Source organism: Mirounga leonina, unplaced genomic scaffold (genome assembly GCF_011800145.1).
Source record: "Mirounga leonina isolate KUSES-001 unplaced genomic scaffold, KU_Mleo_1.0 Mir_172, whole genome shotgun sequence".
In the NCBI taxonomy this organism is placed as follows: domain Eukaryota; kingdom Metazoa; phylum Chordata; class Mammalia; order Carnivora; family Phocidae; genus Mirounga; species Mirounga leonina.
Genome location: NW_023270442.1, coordinates 308,338 through 325,862, shown reverse-complemented (window position 1 = coordinate 325,862; position 17,525 = coordinate 308,338). Strand labels below are relative to the sequence as shown.

The window sequence follows — 17,525 nt, the reverse complement described above, 5'->3', positions numbered from 1 at the left end:
GCTGCTAGTCATCTTTTTGATAGTTAAAATTCTCTTCTTGTATCACTAGGACTTTTTAGACTGATGCCTTTCTCATAGGTTTTATCAATTTCCAATCTGATGTCTCTTCTTTAAAATTATGTATTTGTAAAGACTCCCTTGGCCCATCTTATGTAGCCTATTTCTTGATGCTATTCTTTTAGCACTATTTTTAATAATGTATTTTTCTTTTTTTGTCACTTGTTTTTTGTTCGGGTTTTGTTTTTTTTTTTTTTTTAGTTTTATTTTAGTTTTTACTCCCTTTACCAATTACACACACACACACACACACACACACCACCCCTGCCTCTGGCAAAGCACTTTAATAACATATTTCTTATTAGAAAGTATCTCATTATAGTTGTAATTCCACCCAGAAGTTCCAGTATTTCCTAGAAGCTCAGTGCCAGATCTCTGAAGTTATCTCTACTTTGAGAACTAGTTCATCATCTTGAATCACATTATTGGACTAGAATAGATTAGAACAAGTATTGTTCTAAGTTTTGCGGAAGATGGTACTCTACAGAGCAACAAATTCCTTGCCCAAATTATCTCTACTTTGAGAACTAGTTCATCATCTTGAGTCACATTATTGGACTAGAATAGATTAGAATAAGTATTGTTCTAAGTTTTGGGGAAGATGGTACTCTACAGACAAACAAAGTCCTTGCCCTAGAAGAACTTTCAAATAAATATTTTATTTTAGGGAGTGATAAGTGCAATAAAGGAAGATAAAAGTGGCATAAGCAGAAAGCAAATGATGTGAGCAGGGGGCTTTATTTGGATACAATATTTAGAGAAAGCTTCACAACATATGAAAATTGAAGGAAGATCTAAAGAGATGAGGGAGAAACTTAACACAAGTTTCTGGGAGGTAACATCAACTCAAATGTTCTGGGGTAGGAGCCTGTTCTAGAAACCTCAAGAAGCCTGCTCTTGCTGCTGGCCAGGAAGGGTTGGCAGATAGGAAAGAATAAGACTGGAGATGTAGGCAGGACCAGATCCTAGGCCCTGGTGAGGACTAAGGAGGCCATGATAAATGAGATGAGAGGCCATCTAGAAGGCAAAGAGAGACATCATCTGGAGAGGAATCTGCTGGGAGGAGCAATAGTGAAACCAGGGAGACCAGTTAGAAAGAAACAATGGTGGCCCTAGGATTGTGGCTGAGGAAACTAGACAAATGGCTGGATCTCATTCATGAGTAAGTTCAGGTGGATAGAGTTACAGACAGATGAAGAGAAAGGGCAAAGGCAGAGTCAAGGGTTAGGGCTTGAGCAAACAGGGTGTGTGTTGTGTGTGTTGATATCATTTACTGAAATGAGGATAATGAGAAGAAACAGGATTGCAAAGAGAATAAGAGTTCTGAGTTTTTTATGTTGAACTTAGGACTTCCTGATAAAATCCAAATGGTACTGGCCAGTTGGCATATGGCATGTGAGTTCAGAGGAGAAGTCAATTATTGAAATACAAATTTGGAAATTTTGCACATATTGTTGGTATTTGAAGTCATGGCATTGGGTAGGATCATCTAGAGGGGTAGTGTAAATGGAGAAGAGAAGAAAGCAAAAAGCAGAACTCAGGAGTATTCTAGTATTTGGATTTTGAGAGGAACAAAAGAGCTGGGGGAAAAGACAGGAAAAGCAGAGAATGAATGAAAGGAAAATCACAAGTACCTGGAGAGTCCTGGAAGTCAAGTGAAGAAAGACATTCAAAAATTATTCCTGAAGTTTGTAGACATAACCCACCAGATCAAATGATGCTGAGGATTACTTCGCTTACTCCTTGTTCCCTGTACTTCTTTTTCTACCACTTAAAACAAATAAAGGCATACCTCTAGTTTGAAAACAGGTGTCTACTTAGTAGTTGAACTAAAAATACCCTTATGTGTGAAACTCTTGTCGTTATTAATAAAAAAGAATAACAGTTAAACATATCCTCACTATTCATCCTTTTTCTTTTACAATAGAACCACCTTTTATACACCTTAATTTTTCTCTTTTGAGTTTCATTATGGACTCATGGCCCTTCATTAACAATTGATTTTATTAACTAGAATAATTATTATGATTATTATATGATACTTAAATTGTTAAAACTGGCCACTATTATCCCATTTAATCTAGCTCCTTTGTTCTTCTAAAATTACCCCTAATTGTCTGGAAAACTTTCCTTTTTCTTTCAAGTTTTCATCTAAATTCTAGTCAGTTAACATAGAGTGTAATATTAGTTTCAGGTGTAGAATTTAGTATTCATCACTTACATACAACAAACAGCCAGTGTCCATCAAAACAAGTGCCCTCCTTCATCCCCATCACCCATTAATCCATTCCCCCTGCCCACCTTCTCTCCAGCAACCCTCAGTTTGTGCTCTATAGTTGACTCTGTTTCCTGGTTTGCCTCTCTTTTTCCCCCCACCCATATTCATCTGTTTTGTTTCTTAAATTCCACATATGAGTGAACTCATATGGTATTTGTCTTTCTCTGACTGACTTATTTCACTGAGCATTATCCCCTCTAGATCCATCCATGTCATTGCAAATGGCAAGATTTCATTCTTTTTTATGGGTGAGTAATATTCCAGTGTGTGTGAGTGTGTGTGTGAGTGTGTGTGTGTGTGTGTGTGTGGCTCACATCTTTATCTATCCATTAGTCAATGGACATTTGGGCTCTATTCTTGAAAAATTTCTTACTCTTTAACAATACCATATTTCAGGGGCATTCTAATTTTTACATGCCTTAAAAAATGGAACTGGTTATCCTCATAGGAATCTTTTTCCATTCAGTGGAGAATAATAAGAGAGACCTAACACACTGTGCTGGGGGTAAACTTTGGGGTTGGCAGTGAACAGACTTGACTATAAAGTACCATCTTTGTTAATGGTAGAACAGAAAAAATTTTCAATGTAGAGTTATGGGTTCCCACTGATTTTTCTTCCTTTCAGCATAGTGTGGAGCTCATCATAACTTTCTTACCCTATTCACTTTTTACCACCATGAAAATCCCATTTACAAATGAACATCCTCATACTCTGAGTCGGGACTTTCTTTACACATGAACACATAGCAACCTAGAGCGGTATAGCACTAGTTCCTCCCTGCTGGTGCAACATCTAAGGAGCACCTACTGTGCACCAAGAATTGTGCTAGTTTTTGAGGTGATAGAAGTCAGGAATACATGTCTTTCTGTTGCCTCCCAACTTATGCCTTTCTTTCTCTTGCTACTAAGAAAAACATTTAACAGGGCAGGCACAGGTGAAATGCAGCAGAAATTCAGCCAACCTCCCCTACCTCAAGGTAGCCTACTTCTGCCATCTTCAGCCTGTGCTGGATTGGGGCTTGCCTATCCAGTGGGGCTATCTCCTGTTGCCATCCCCATCTGTCTTCTGCCCTATAGCTTTTCCTTATTTCACTAGAGTGTAGATGTTTTGAGACAAATATATTTTTAAACATAGTAAGTATCCCCTCCTCATCTGCACTGATTTTTCTGAAGGCTTTCTTCTCCTGTCCCTTGGCTTTTGATGAATGGAAAAGCCAGGGAGGATTCTGTATTACTCAATATCCCAACAGTAATTACGAAGTGCAGATTCTTGGGTCCCACTCCACAACCTTCCAAATTAGAATCTCTGGAGGTGGCAATTAGGAATCCGAATTTTTAGCAAATTCTTCAGGTGATTCGTAAAACTGAGTACCACGGGCCAGAACTTCTGTATTATCAAGTCTTTCTTCTGAGAGAAGACACTAAGATTGCAGTAGCATGTAGTCATTCGAGTGGTGCTTGTGCTAATGTGGGCTTGTGGTGGGGAAGCTAAGCACACAGACACGAAAAGTTATGTGGAGCAGGACTTGAGAGAGAAATGCAGTTGATACATGTTGGAGGAATATCTCCTTCCTAATGTACGGCTTACAGATGCAGGAGAAAGAAAAACATGAAAAAAAGGCTATTTCCCATGTAGCACTATAACAACTTTGGAACTCATTAAGAATGTGTCAGATTAATATTGCTGTAACTTGTATTTAATTAGACCAGTAGCTTGAAGCATGTATGTTTAATTTTCACAGTCCATGGTTCATGGATTGGTTTTCTACTCCAAACCTTAAAATAACAAGATGAAATGGTGATTACTAAACTTCGTGCTGCCTACAAGCTCTCTCATAGCAGTAACTAATATTTATTGTTCTCAGAAGGAGTACAGTACTTACAAAAGACATAAGAATTTGGGAGGTTAGCTACTAAACTGCATTATTTTTTCTTAATTGCAATTTTTTTAAAGATTTTATTTATTTAGAGAGAGTGTGTGTGAGCAGGAGAAGGGGCAGAGAGAGAGAAGGAGAGAGAGAAAGAATCTCAAGCAGACTCCCCACTGAACGCAGAGCCCCGCTGGGGCTCCATCTCAGGACCCTGAGATCAAGACCTGAGCTGAAACCAAGAGTCAGATAGACAACCAACTGAGCCACCCAGGCGCCCCTGAACTGCATTATTTTGTCATTGAGTTAAATCTATAGCAAATAACTGCAGATATCTTGCTGAATCTTCATGTAAGTTTTCCTAAAGACAAAATATGTAGAAAGCATTTAAGAATACAATCCTATCATTTTTTAAAATACATGCACTCTATTAACTTCAAAATAGAACCTCTATAATGGGCTCATACTCCTTTTGAGCAAATTTTATACCATTAATGTAATTAATATTATTTATAATATGAATATTAACATAATGCCTTGGTTAATAAAATATAATTATAATGCAAAATATAATGTGTATAAATAAATATAATTAAATGCAAAGTAAGAAACATGGTGTGGTAATTGTAAAATTAATTTTTTGTAAATATTGAGTTACTATATATTAAATGTTTAATAAAAAATACAATTTAGGGGCGCCTGGGTGGCTCAGTCATTAAGCGTCTGCCTTCAGCTCGGGTCATGATCCCAGGGTCCTGGGATCGAGCCTCGCATCAGGCTCCCTGCTCAGCGGGAAGCCTGCTTCTCCCTCTCCCACTCCCCCTGCTTGTGTTCCCTCTCTCACTGTCTCTCTCTCTCTCTCTGTCAAATAAATAAAATCTTTAAAAAAAAAAATACAATTTAAAGAAAAGAGTAACTCCCTGTTACCTGTCAGCCATACAGGTATGCTAGCTAGTCAAGTGACAACCGTGACCAGCTGAGCTTTAGGAAACATACTTAAATGTGTGATATGGAAAGAAATTCAGAGGTGGGACACCAGGAAAGAGATTTCATTCTATCGCCTCTCTTGGAGTAGGCCAGTGTGGGCAGGGGAGTCCCAGGGCACAGTGGGAGTGGATGCAGTCAGAATGTCTGAAATTATCAGTGTGTCCAGCTTGGCTGAAGTACTGATTCCTCTGACCTGGAAAGGGGAAAGTGAAAAGGCCTCCTGACAAGCAAACAGAGCCTTCACAGCACCATAATACCCTCCTGGCCCAACATCTGGGCATTGGAAGAGCTTCCATCAACCACTAGGAGCAGACATCCTCCCCTTCCTGAGCCCAGATAATCCAGTAACAGAGCATGTCTCTCCTCCCAACCCTGCCCTCATGTCCGCGACCCTGCCCACAGAACACTGCCCAGAGCCCCTGGAAGCACCCCTGTGTGCTGGTGCAAATACAGCCTCTGAAGTCAGACAGTCCCAGTTCAAGTCTCTGCCCCACCATTTAAACCCTCAGCGCCCCGTTTGTTCTCAGTGTAAAATCCATAGCACGGTGGCAAAATGAAAAGAGTTGATGCAAAGTACATAGCACTGCCCTTGGCACAAAATAGGTTCTCCATAGATGGGTGTTATTCTATAAAGCATGTCAGTAAGTTTCGTCCGATTTTAATGCAGCGTGGTTATCGGTGGATGTCTCCTGGATGTTTGGGCATTCGTTGGCTTTACTGATGCTGGCGACTTGATCAAACACGATCCTTTGTTTAATTTCAACAAAGTAATGGATAGGTAAAAAGATAAACAAATGGACTTGAAATAACTTCATGCCCTTTGTATATTTGTAGGAGACTTGGATTCTAACAGTTGAAAGACCACATTAAACGGGGCATTTGTAACTATTAAGAATTAAATCGCTAGCTCTTCTAAAATAGCAGTTATTGAATTTTGACTGCATTGTGAATATGGCTTAATTGGCTTAATTCCATGGGTTCACTAGTAGTTTCTTGTTGTGAAGATGTTGCTGGCCAAAAGCACAGTTAGAAGTCCCTGCACCCTCAAACTGTCATTTAATCTGCCTATAACGCAAATGTTATCCTTTACCAATTCATTATCAAGGGCCAACATTATGTATGGAAAATTATTCGAGTTTACTGGGTATGAAAATTACTCGAGTTTGTATGTTAGATTGTAAACATCGTAATAGGTTTTATTGCTTCTCTTAACTTTGTGTAAATTCAGTGACCCCCTAAACAAAAGAATGCTCCTGAACCTCCTTCCTGCTAGCTGGGGTTGCCTGCAGAAACCCTGGACCAAGGTGCCATCCCCACAGTGGAATGGGATCTAAGGCAGTGGTTCTCTAACTTGGCCATATGGTAGGATAAACTTGGGAGATTTAATTTAAAAATAACATATATTTTTGAAGTCCCTTCTCCCCATTCCAGACTCATTAAATCAGAGATATAGAAGGGGGAGCAGGTAACAGTGTTATTTAAAAGAACTCCAGGTGATTCTAATGTGAAACCAAAGTTACAAACCACAATCTAGAACTAAAGATCAAGAGATGATCTAAGAGAAGTGATAGAAATGAGCACTAATTAAGGCTCTTTCTATGATCTGACCAGAAGAATAAAAAATTAAAGGAAATGTTTTTAAAGAAGAATCATTCAGAGAAATTCAAGAATATTTTAGGATGGGCGCACATAGTTCTGAAATACCTACTATATGAGCAGCATCTTTAGAAAGTAACTATGGTGGATGGAGGGTTTCTTATACATCTTTTTCATAATCTTCAGGAGAAATTTAGAGCCATCTAAGTGGAAAGCAATTCTAGGCCTGCATATGACATCGAATCTGACTTCTCCTCAAATAGTAACTCGGTTGATAGATCAAATTGTCATAAACCCACATTACAATAAACGGACAAAGGACAGTGACATCACCATGATGCATCTTGACTTTAAAGTGAATTACACAGGTAAGAGAAATCCGTTTTTGTCATCTTATCTGGCCAAATCAATTCAAAATTAGATTTGAAATATTATCAGTACCAATGAATTAATAGTCCATAAGAGTTGGATAATTTGTTCTAGAAATCATTATAATTTAAATGGAATTGGGGGATAGAGCGAAACATATTCAATTATCTTCATCAAGGTGCTTAAGCCTCAGAACATTTGTCCAAGTGTCTCTTAATTGGTCCTAAAGAACAGCCATCCTGAGATTTTCACAGAGATGACACTGTAAGTAGCATGATTACTTAAAATCAAATATAAATGATCAACTCTAGAACTAAGACATTGTTTACATTCTTAAAGAGCAATTAGGAGACAATGTAGAAAAGGCTCCCAAAGACCACCAGTGATACCTAGTCCATTGTCAAAGAATGCTACCCTGAGATGCTTCTTTCCCCTAAGACTGGTGTCTAAAAAATGTTCAAGCAGCATAAATCAAAAATACGAATTTTTTAGATAAAATGTTGAAAATAATTGATTTTTAAAACTTGTTAGAAATGTATGTTTGTTTGTGTTTCGTTTTTCCAGATTATATACAACCGATTTGTTTACCAGAAGAAAATCAAGCTTTTCCTCCAGGAAGAATTTGTTCCATTGCTGGCTGGGGGAGGATTATACATCAAGGTAAATCCTCAGACTCAACAAAAAGAAAATGCCTACCTGTATGAAGGATGCCATTGCACTATCTTGTGAATATTTTCAACACATTTTGCAACAGCTCTTAAAAGCACTGTCTGGCTTATTATATTCATATACTGTATATTTGTATGGTTTTTTAAAAATTCCAGATTGTATAGAGCACATTATAAAACTATAATCCTTATTTGAGGAGAGTCCAAGCATCCCCCAAACTTAGTACCTCATCTCAGTATTATAAATACTCTGATAAAGAGAAAAGATCCGTCTATTTAAATGAATACTACAAAGGTTACAAAATTTACTTTTGTAAAGCACCTAAATAAAGTCTGGTCAAAAGCCAAATTATTACCTGTTACATTTTCCAAATCAATGAAACTGTGTTATTTATCACAAAAAGGCCTCACACTCCCATTCCCTAAAAAATGAGAAGGGAATCCCTTTTAACATGAACATGCTGTGGGGTCCCTGGGTGGCTCAGTTGTTAAACGTCTGTCTTGGGCTCCGGTCATGATCCCAGGGTCCTGGGATCGAGCCCCGCATCGGGCTCCCTGCTCGGCGGGAGTCTGCTTCTCCCTCTCCCACTCCCCCTACTTGTGTTCCTGCTCTGGCTCTCTCTCTGTCAAATAAATAAAGAAAATCTTTAAAAAATAAATTAAAAACATCAACATGCTGAGTCAGCCTACTCAGATGTGGCACAAATCTTACACTAAAGACTATAAACTGATTCGTTGGCATTATTTAATAGGATGTTTTCCAAACACAGAAAAGATGCATATTAAAACTAACCGAACATAATTTTTTACAAAATTCCAGTACTTCATTCTCTCTAAATGTAACTACAAGGCACGTTGGCTTCAGAATTCCTAATAGGAGTTATTCCCTCTAGAGCAGAATTTTGACTACCCATTAAAAGTTAAGCAAAAAGGAAAGGAACTAGATAGTCTGGTGGGAGAACCCAGCCTCTGGAGTCGCAACAGATCATGGCCAAGATATTTAAAAATCCTAATTGTATAGGATGAAAAGCCACAGAATCTTGTGGATTTCCAGAAGGAAAGCATTCGCAATTAAAATGCCCTTCTTCCTCGTAAAAGAAAGGATGACGTTCTAAGTCAAATCTTTGCCTGATGATTTCAACAGAGGTTCTCCACGGCAATTGCATTATGTCGCTGAAATGCCTCATGTCTGCTGTCCATAAAGTGTATTGAAGTCAAAGTCTGTCTCTTCTTTTATTTCCTCCACTTGCAAGATGCCATGATTTATTAAATTTGAAATCTAAAGAGTAAAAATGATTCCTAGATAGATATTTTCTCTATCAGACTTCAAACAAAAAGACATTTATGGCCACAATGTAGACTCTTCAAAAACAAATTATCCCCTAACAAAATTTAAGACTCTTTATTCCATAGGAAATGGGTATTTCTTCTAAGAGCTGAGTAAACTTGGCTCACATTTACTTATTGTTACTAAAGATATGCATTTAATTGACTTAACAAGGGTCTCTAAGAGTGGTATGGAGCCAAGGAAAATCTGTATCTGAGATCAATTTCATTTAGGAATAAATGGTCAGATCATGTTTAAATACTTCCTGGGTGATGGAAATTTTAATGAATTTTAATGAACTTTGTCTTATGATTTCCAGCTACTTAACTGTGTAAAACTCAGTTCCCCCTCCCCTTTTGAGTATATTATCCTAATTAGCTAAGAAAACCATGAACATATTGTTTACTAGGAAGAAATGAAGTGATACTAGTCGGTTAGATTACGGCAATTAGTAAACTTAAAATAACTCTACTGACATTTTTATGTACGTTTTTATGTGTGTATTCTCAATTATCCTTATGGCAATTCATGTGGACAAATAAATATAAGAACACTGCTCAAATTTTTCTTTACCAAAGAGTTTTATCATATACCCATCCAGTCTTTTTTATTCCTGGATGAGCAGCAAAATAGGCTTTGATTTTATCATAGTTTATACTAAAAACTAAAGTCTACCAGCCCATCCTCAATCTTTATAGAATGAATAACAGTGAGATGCTGAATTCCCTCCTCCATCTTCACTTCTTAAAGGCCAATGTCAAACTTTCAAAGTCATCTGACTCCAGCTGGAAATCGCCTTTTGTGCACATCCCCCAACTCCTGTTCACTGTTATGCTGGTACCTTGAAATTGGCCCTGGTTGGAGTGTTTACATCAGGCAAATGATACATATTGGGGATTTTTTTTTTCTTGAAAACCAGCGTTAAACATTGACCAACACAGCACTGAGTCATACATACATACATTGGTTTGCACCTGAATTATATACATACACACATGTCCATGTACATAACTACACGCATGCACACACACAAACACACATTTCCTGTTTAGTGTGTGGATTAAACTTAGGTGGAAATGATGTCACATACATTGTTGCAGTAACACTGTCATATGCACTAAGTTATCAACTTTCTGCTTCTCTTGAGGAACTAAATAGAATTGCTAATTATTAGAAAGTGCTTATCAGGTGCCTTTTCTGAGACACCTGCTTGCTTCACATTCTTCTTGGGATTAGTATTTGAGTAAACAGAGAATCATGCTTCCAGTAGATGAGTCATTTTGTAAAAAGCGTGGAAGTACACGGCTCCTTTCTCTTCACCTGCGTGTGGATGACAAGCTGATTGCCCTTAGACCAGGGCATAGTTCAGCTGAGCTTTGTCTTCTGTTCAGTGTGCACCTGCTCATTCACAGATTCTCACAAAGTTGCTGAATGCCATTATCAGGGAGGACCTCTTCAGGTGCCAAATGAAAAGCCTCCTGGATTTTGGAGTCGTTGCTCATTTCCATAAATGAAACTCTTTGTGTTGGTGGGCTTTTTTTTTTTTTTTCCCATGAGTAATACTGTAACCATTTAAAATTACTGCAAATGCCTAAGGTCTGTCTAGTCCAATCCACCATTCCTGTTAGCCCTTGGGAACTAAAGAAGTGCTTTACTGTCATCCATTTGGCAAAATCCACAGATGGGTTTTATTATGTGCTTTAAAAATACTAAGGTTTAGCATTTAGTTTCATTATATATACACACAGTACTCGATAATGAGAGTGAACTATTGAAATAAATAAGACTGATGGTGGCTCATTCAGTGATGCATGTTGATGCCTTCTGACTGGCTGGCCGCATTACCATTTTGAACAGGTCCTACTGCAAACATACTGCAAGAAGCCAATGTTCCTCTTCTATCAAATGAGAAATGCCAACAACAGATGCCAGAGTATAACATTACAGAAAATATGGTCTGTGCAGGCTATGAAGAAGGAGGAATAGATTCTTGTCAGGTAAGTATGTAAAACTGTTCGCCCTACATCTCCAGAAAGCATTGCTCTATAATGATTTTATTGCTTCGCCACAATTCGGGAGTAAAGAAATCATCAGGGTTTTAACTTCATTTCTTCTTTTACCAAACTGTGACTCTTTTTTATTTGTGGCCTACTTGCGTAATATTCCTAGGGTGGGTGTGAGCGTTAGAAATAAAACTCATTTTGGGGGCGCCTGGGTGGCTCAGTCGTTAAGCGACTGCCTTCGGCTCAGGTCATGATCCCAGGGTTTTGGGATAGAGCCCCGCATCAGGCTCTCTGCTCAGTGGGAAGCCTGTTTCTCCCTCTCCCACTCCCCCTGCTTGTGTTCCCTCTCTTGCTATCTCTCCCTGTCAAATAAATAAATAAAATCTAAAAAAAAAAAAAATAAAACTCATTTTTAAGAACAAATATTAAAATCAGATGTCTTTAGAGCTGAGGCACAAAATATGAGTGTGTGAGAGAGTCAGGTAAATTATGTAGTGCTGACCCACTGTTGACCTGAGAGTACAAACCTTAGCTAAATCTAGTTCTAATTCTTTAAAACCCTATACAAACTTCAAACAAACACATAAAAAGCAAGTCGGAAGGCCAATTTCACCTACTGGCTTCCAATTTTCAACCTTGGTTTTGAGTATGAGCCAGGGGTCCAGTGACAAGACATAATTTTCTGCATAAAAGCAACCTGGATACACTGGTTAGAACCAGTCTGCAGCTAACCACTTGTAGGAAGGTTAAAAACTAGAACTTACTCAACAGCCTGGCATAACTCTGGACCTGGAACCTATACACTAGAATTTTCATCTTATCGTTTACATTTCATTTTAGAGATGTAATAACATGATCTCACTGAATGTCAACACTGCAATATATTGGAAATATCAATAGCTCTTGACTTGCATGACCACCAGAGAAACTCCTACCCACAAATTACCCTCACTGAAGACAAGAACATCTTATCACTTAGAAGTAAGGTAGCCATCTATTAGTGCCATGAAATCCACATACACTCAACAAATAAGAAGTAAATTCTGCCAGGTTTTAGAATTATTATTCATTTTTAGGTGCAGCATAGAGTATCCATGAAAGCAGAGATTCTGGGCTCAGACTATTTATTTCGCCCTTGCCTAAATACTTACGGGTGAGACTTTGGGCAAGTCACTTAAGTTTTATTGAGAGATTTAAAAATCAGGTAACACATAGAAGGCAGTAAGCACTCAAAATATTAACAATTTTCACTATGAGACTTTGGAAAAAAATTTTCTAGCATGTTTTCTGTACTTGAAAATGAATAAGATGTTGATCATTAACATCCACTGGATTAGATTAAACCTGATAGCAATACTGAGCAAATGAATAATTTACAAATGGGGATGCAGCAATTTCTATCATGGGGAAATCTTTCACTTTGTTAAAGTGTAAACAACTTGTTATATATATTAACACCTAAGTCACCATAATTCGACTTGATACAAGACTTTTTTTAACAGACACTTAAGCAGATGAATCTTTGTATGTATCCTCGAGTTAAGTCAGTGTCTCAAATCATGTTAACTTTTCAGCTTAGTTTTTCATTTATTCTGCTTTGTTGAACACTTGCAAATTCAAGACAAATAGGATGGCTTTCTTCTTGTTTAAAATTTATCTCTGGATCTTATATGTTCCTCTTAAAATGAAAAGCGTGCTAAAGGTAAGATATATTGCCACTTAGAGGGAGATTTATAGAATTATTGTTCAGGTGGGAAATCAGCTGTACAACTTCAATTACAGTTAATGGGGGTTGTGTGGCAGGAGCCTCATGCACTAAGTAGAAAATATGATCATGGATGCTACTGATATGAGAGTTACATTAAGCCAGTCACTTGTGCCAGATCTCTGAAATCTTATGTTTGGCTCTGATTTCTAGAAAGTCTAAGTATGTTATTCATTCACAAGTAGGAACGTCCACACACAGGCCAATATCTTGTGTAATATGGTACCATGATCGAGTAATCGATAGTCTAGAGGGTCACATGATCTTCTTTGTTCAACTTTAACGCTGTGTTATACAAGAGGATTAACTGATTAAATAAGAATACCTTTAAAATTATGAATATGCTACAATTGATACATCACTTGAATGAGCTCTTTGAAGCATTATTTTCCCCCCTATAATGGCAAAGAATTGGCCCCTATAATGGCAAAGAATTCATACATTCTTAAGTATCTTCTGGCTTACCAAAGGCTTGAGTGAGTGGGGTGGTTGTCTGGATTTTAAGGCCCCACAGTGGCTGTAGAAGTCCCCTCTGTATAGATTGAAGTAGATGACACAAACAGCAAACTCATTTTGCTAACTTTGCAGAGCCTTATTCTATCCCAGTGGTGTTCCAAGCATGGCCTCCAGTCCAGCAGATCAGCAGCACTTGAGAGCCTGTTCAAGGTGCAAATTCTCAGGCCCCAGCACAGACCTGCTGAGTCAGCAACTCTAACCCTGGGGCCCAGCAATGTGTGTTTTAGCATGATAAAACCACTGGTATGGCAACATAAATTTTAGGTTAATACTTTATGGTCTGGACATTCACTCATATTTTTGAAGTCCATAGATATCTCTGAGATAGTGGAAGAAGGAAATAGCTTCCCTGAACAAATCAGCAAATTAAGGCAAAAAGTTACATAATTGAACTAAAATGGTATAGTTAGATGAGAGAAGTGACAGTCCCAGACAGAATAGGTCTCTCAACCACACAGACAACCCAACTGTTGAGCATCGAGCCTGCCAGTGGATCGTTTGAATACCGGCAACTGACCCAGCGCATGTTGGGCAATTTAAAATCCTTGTTCATGGAATCAATGTCTAGATTCTGTTGTCTTTTTTAAAAATTGAATTATTTTAGAAAATATGAAGAAAACCAAATGACTCCTTTTCAAAATACCCAAACAGTTGAGGTTTATTTTTAATAATCTCTAACTTTGAGTCTGTATTTATCTTTAACTGTTCCATAAATATTTCTGGACCCAAATTATAAACTAAGGGTTTAGGATACAGAAATAAAAATCACAGTCCCTGCCTTCAAACATATTTGTTACATCTAGAAAAGAGGTAACCTATGGTTGCCAGTACAATTTATGTTCCTCTGTACCCAAGCAAGAAAAGTGCTTTTATATACATCACATTTTTTCTCCTTAAACATGGTCCCAAAGATAATAAAGAATCAGGCAAAAAGTCCGTCAGGATATTTTTTAACACAAACTTGGTTGAAATATTCTATTGTACCAGTGATTGCAACCAAAGTACACAAGGCTTTAAATTCCTTCATAAATATAAAAAAAGATTAAAAATTTTGCACAATTAATGTAAGAAAAATATTTGTCAATGCCATCATTAAGTAATGGTATGATGTGTTTGTATTATGTTCTTTGCATTACACACAAATACTCATGTGTAAATGAAACATAGGAATTAAATCTAGCACAATCTGTTATAATTAATATTTTCAAAAATTAAATTCTTCATCAGTTAAAATCTCCCATGAAAATATGTGTGCTTATCATAAATTATATCATTGCCATGCCTATTGCCATTGAAATGTTAAGATTTTTTCAAATGATTGTTTACTGACAAAAAGTTAACACTGCCCAAAGAACTAAAATCAACTTTATGTGTGAGTTTTTAGTTTCTCTAAACACGCATTGTGGAAAAGGTGTCTTTTCTGCAAAGCCTCTCCCAATTCTTAGAACACTCCTCTTTTTGTTTTGTTTTTTTGTTTCAAGTTTTATATTTAAATTCCAGTTAGTTAAGATATAGTGTAATATTAGTTTCAGGAGTAGAATCTATTAATTCATCAGTGCCCAGTGCTCATCACAAGTGCCCTCCTTAATCCCCAACACCCATCTAAGCCCCCCACCCACCTCCCCTCCAGCAACCCTCAGTTTCTTCTCTGTAGTTAAGAGTCTGTTTTATGGTTTGCCTCTCTCTCTTTTTTTCCCCCATATGTTCATCTGTTTTGTTTCTTAAATTCCACACATGAGTGAAACCATATCATACTTCTCTTAATAAAATGATCAGCTTTTAATATACATTTTGGTTGGGATGCTTCTAGTTGTACCTTAGAGAATTTCTTAGTACCTATTAAAATGCCATAATGAAAGTAAGGAAACTTTGCTATATAAGTACATCATGAAGAATTATATCAAATTATGTTTTAGTTGTCATAGTTTCTCTGTGTCCTTTCTGAGCAGCCAAAGGTTCTCATTCTTGACGGAGAGTGTTGGTGAAGAGATATACAGATGACTTGCAATTAAATCATATTTTTAATCTTTAGTTTTGGATTGATTTGCTAAAAATAACCTTAGATGTTTATGCCAATTGACAACACATCTACAATCTTCTTTTGCAATTTCCTCTTCAGGGGGATTCAGGAGGACCATTAATGTGCCAAGAAAACAACAGGTGGTTCCTGGCTGGTGTGACATCATTTGGATACCAGTGTGCACGGCCTAATCGTCCAGGGGTGTATACCCGGGTCCTGAGGTTCACAGAATGGATACAAAGTTTTCTACAGTAGAGTGTCTCCTAAACCAACATGAAAGTCATGCTGTTTCCCCATTTCACTCTAAGGAGCATTTAAATTGAGACTTTTGTCAAAATGGCTTCTAAAAGACTTTATTCTTACCTAAGTCACTGCATGCTGAGGTGTGAGGGTGCACACAAAAAATAATCTTTATCATACAAAGTAACTTTAAAATAATATACTTTGATTTCATTGTGAAGAGCTAATCTTTCACAGAGATCATCATTTCCTTTGTTTTTAATCATTTTTATCAAATTCTCTTATTCAAAGGAGTGCTATTGTAAAGCATATATTATATACTTAAACTTTGACAAGATTAGGAAGAGAAGTGAAATAAACTGCTTTGCACAGTATGTTATTTGAAGCAAACTGCTATAAATTATCTAGTTCCAGAATCTCAATATTCTTCCCACTTTTCTATCTAAATGCATTTCCAGTTCATCTTGAACATATCCTTAATATTTTCCCCAGTTATAAAAAATATGTATTTTAAGCTCATATCACAGACGTGGACTAAATTGATTGTACAGTTCTCTCAAGTTAATTAAACAGCAAACAAGCACAAGTCTATGTATCACCCTTGTATCAAAATAAAAAGTAAATTAACTGATATTGTCATTCTGTTATTGCATCATTTTTTACCTGGATTAATCATACCATCCATTTATTTCAAGCTAATATTTTTTAAGTTTCCAAAAAGTAATCAGACATATCCAAAAAATACAACTATTACAAATGGGTTTTTTTTTCTGATCTATGTGTTTTACAGTGAATGTTTTTAACATGTGCAAAACTTACTTAGACACAGCTGAATCACCCATTAGAAGCCCAAAAATGTGGAATAAATGAATTTGCTTCACTGCTTTAATCTTTTGGATCATTTCCAGAGTAAGTGCAAACTTCAATTTAGCTTACCACACAAAATCTATTGATTTATTTGGGAAGAAAAAATTCACACACACACACACACACACACACACACAATTGCTTGGGTCTATACGGTCCAAAGTAACAAAAGAAAGAGTAGGTTTAAAGGAGTGTAGACTGGCTCTATGGAAGAAACACGATTTGGGCTACATTTGAAAGGAATAATTATGATTGATGTATTGAAGAGGCATTGGGGTCACTGTGTAGGTAGGGGTTCAGGGAAGTTCAGAGATTGAGGATAATAGATAATCATGTGTTGCTGTACCAAAAGTCTCTCTCTCTGGGGAACAGAAAAAGGGAAAACAATGTCATATAAGAAAACTGTGGCCAGATAATTGGGCACTACAAATTTGGTGAACAACTGTGGTATTTATTCTCAGGACAAAAATCAGGAATCCCCGAACACACTACTCCTTTTAAGACCTTTCCAATGACTTGATCTTAGAAGCAGTTAGAAAGGATGGAGAAACAGGGGTAGAGTTGATTTGTTTGATTTTACTACCTGGATATTGTTCCACAATTCACCTGCATTTCAATACACATATTATTAGAACTATGTTCTGAAAATACAAACACAACAGATACACCAGGTACCATGTACTCCTTCTCATTTTTCAGAGGTCAGCTAAAAGTTTAAGAAACCCTAAGGACAGTCTCACCGTCACTGTCTAATAAGAGGGAAGTTGACTGAATGGGCCTGGATCAAGACAACAGGCAAAACCACAGCCCTCCCCCATCGCCTTGCCTCTCCCGCCATGCAGCTGTTGTGGTAGTCCTGGGGGCACAGACGACGGGGAAAGCACTGTCTCCCTTCCCTTAAGTCCTGACCAAGGAAGGAACGCACGGTGGGAGCTTGGAGGGAAGAGGTAGATCCCAGTAGAGA

General features: G+C 37.4%; 1 protein-coding gene across 1 annotated transcript in view; it reads left to right on the top strand.

Moving 5' to 3' along the window:
* The window catches only part of TMPRSS15 (transmembrane serine protease 15), a 113,511-nt gene extending 97,701 nt beyond the window's left edge, over window positions 1-15,810 (top strand). Inside the window, exons 23-26 of the mRNA XM_035017512.1 lie at window positions 6,973-7,154; window positions 7,720-7,815; window positions 11,008-11,147; window positions 15,554-15,810. Coding sequence (XP_034873403.1) covers window positions 6,973-7,154; window positions 7,720-7,815; window positions 11,008-11,147; window positions 15,554-15,709 — 574 coding nt within the window. The 3' untranslated portion in view covers window positions 15,710-15,810. The remainder of the gene's footprint in view (window positions 1-6,972; window positions 7,155-7,719; window positions 7,816-11,007; window positions 11,148-15,553) is intronic.
* The last annotated feature ends 1,715 nt before the right edge of the window (window positions 15,811-17,525 follow it).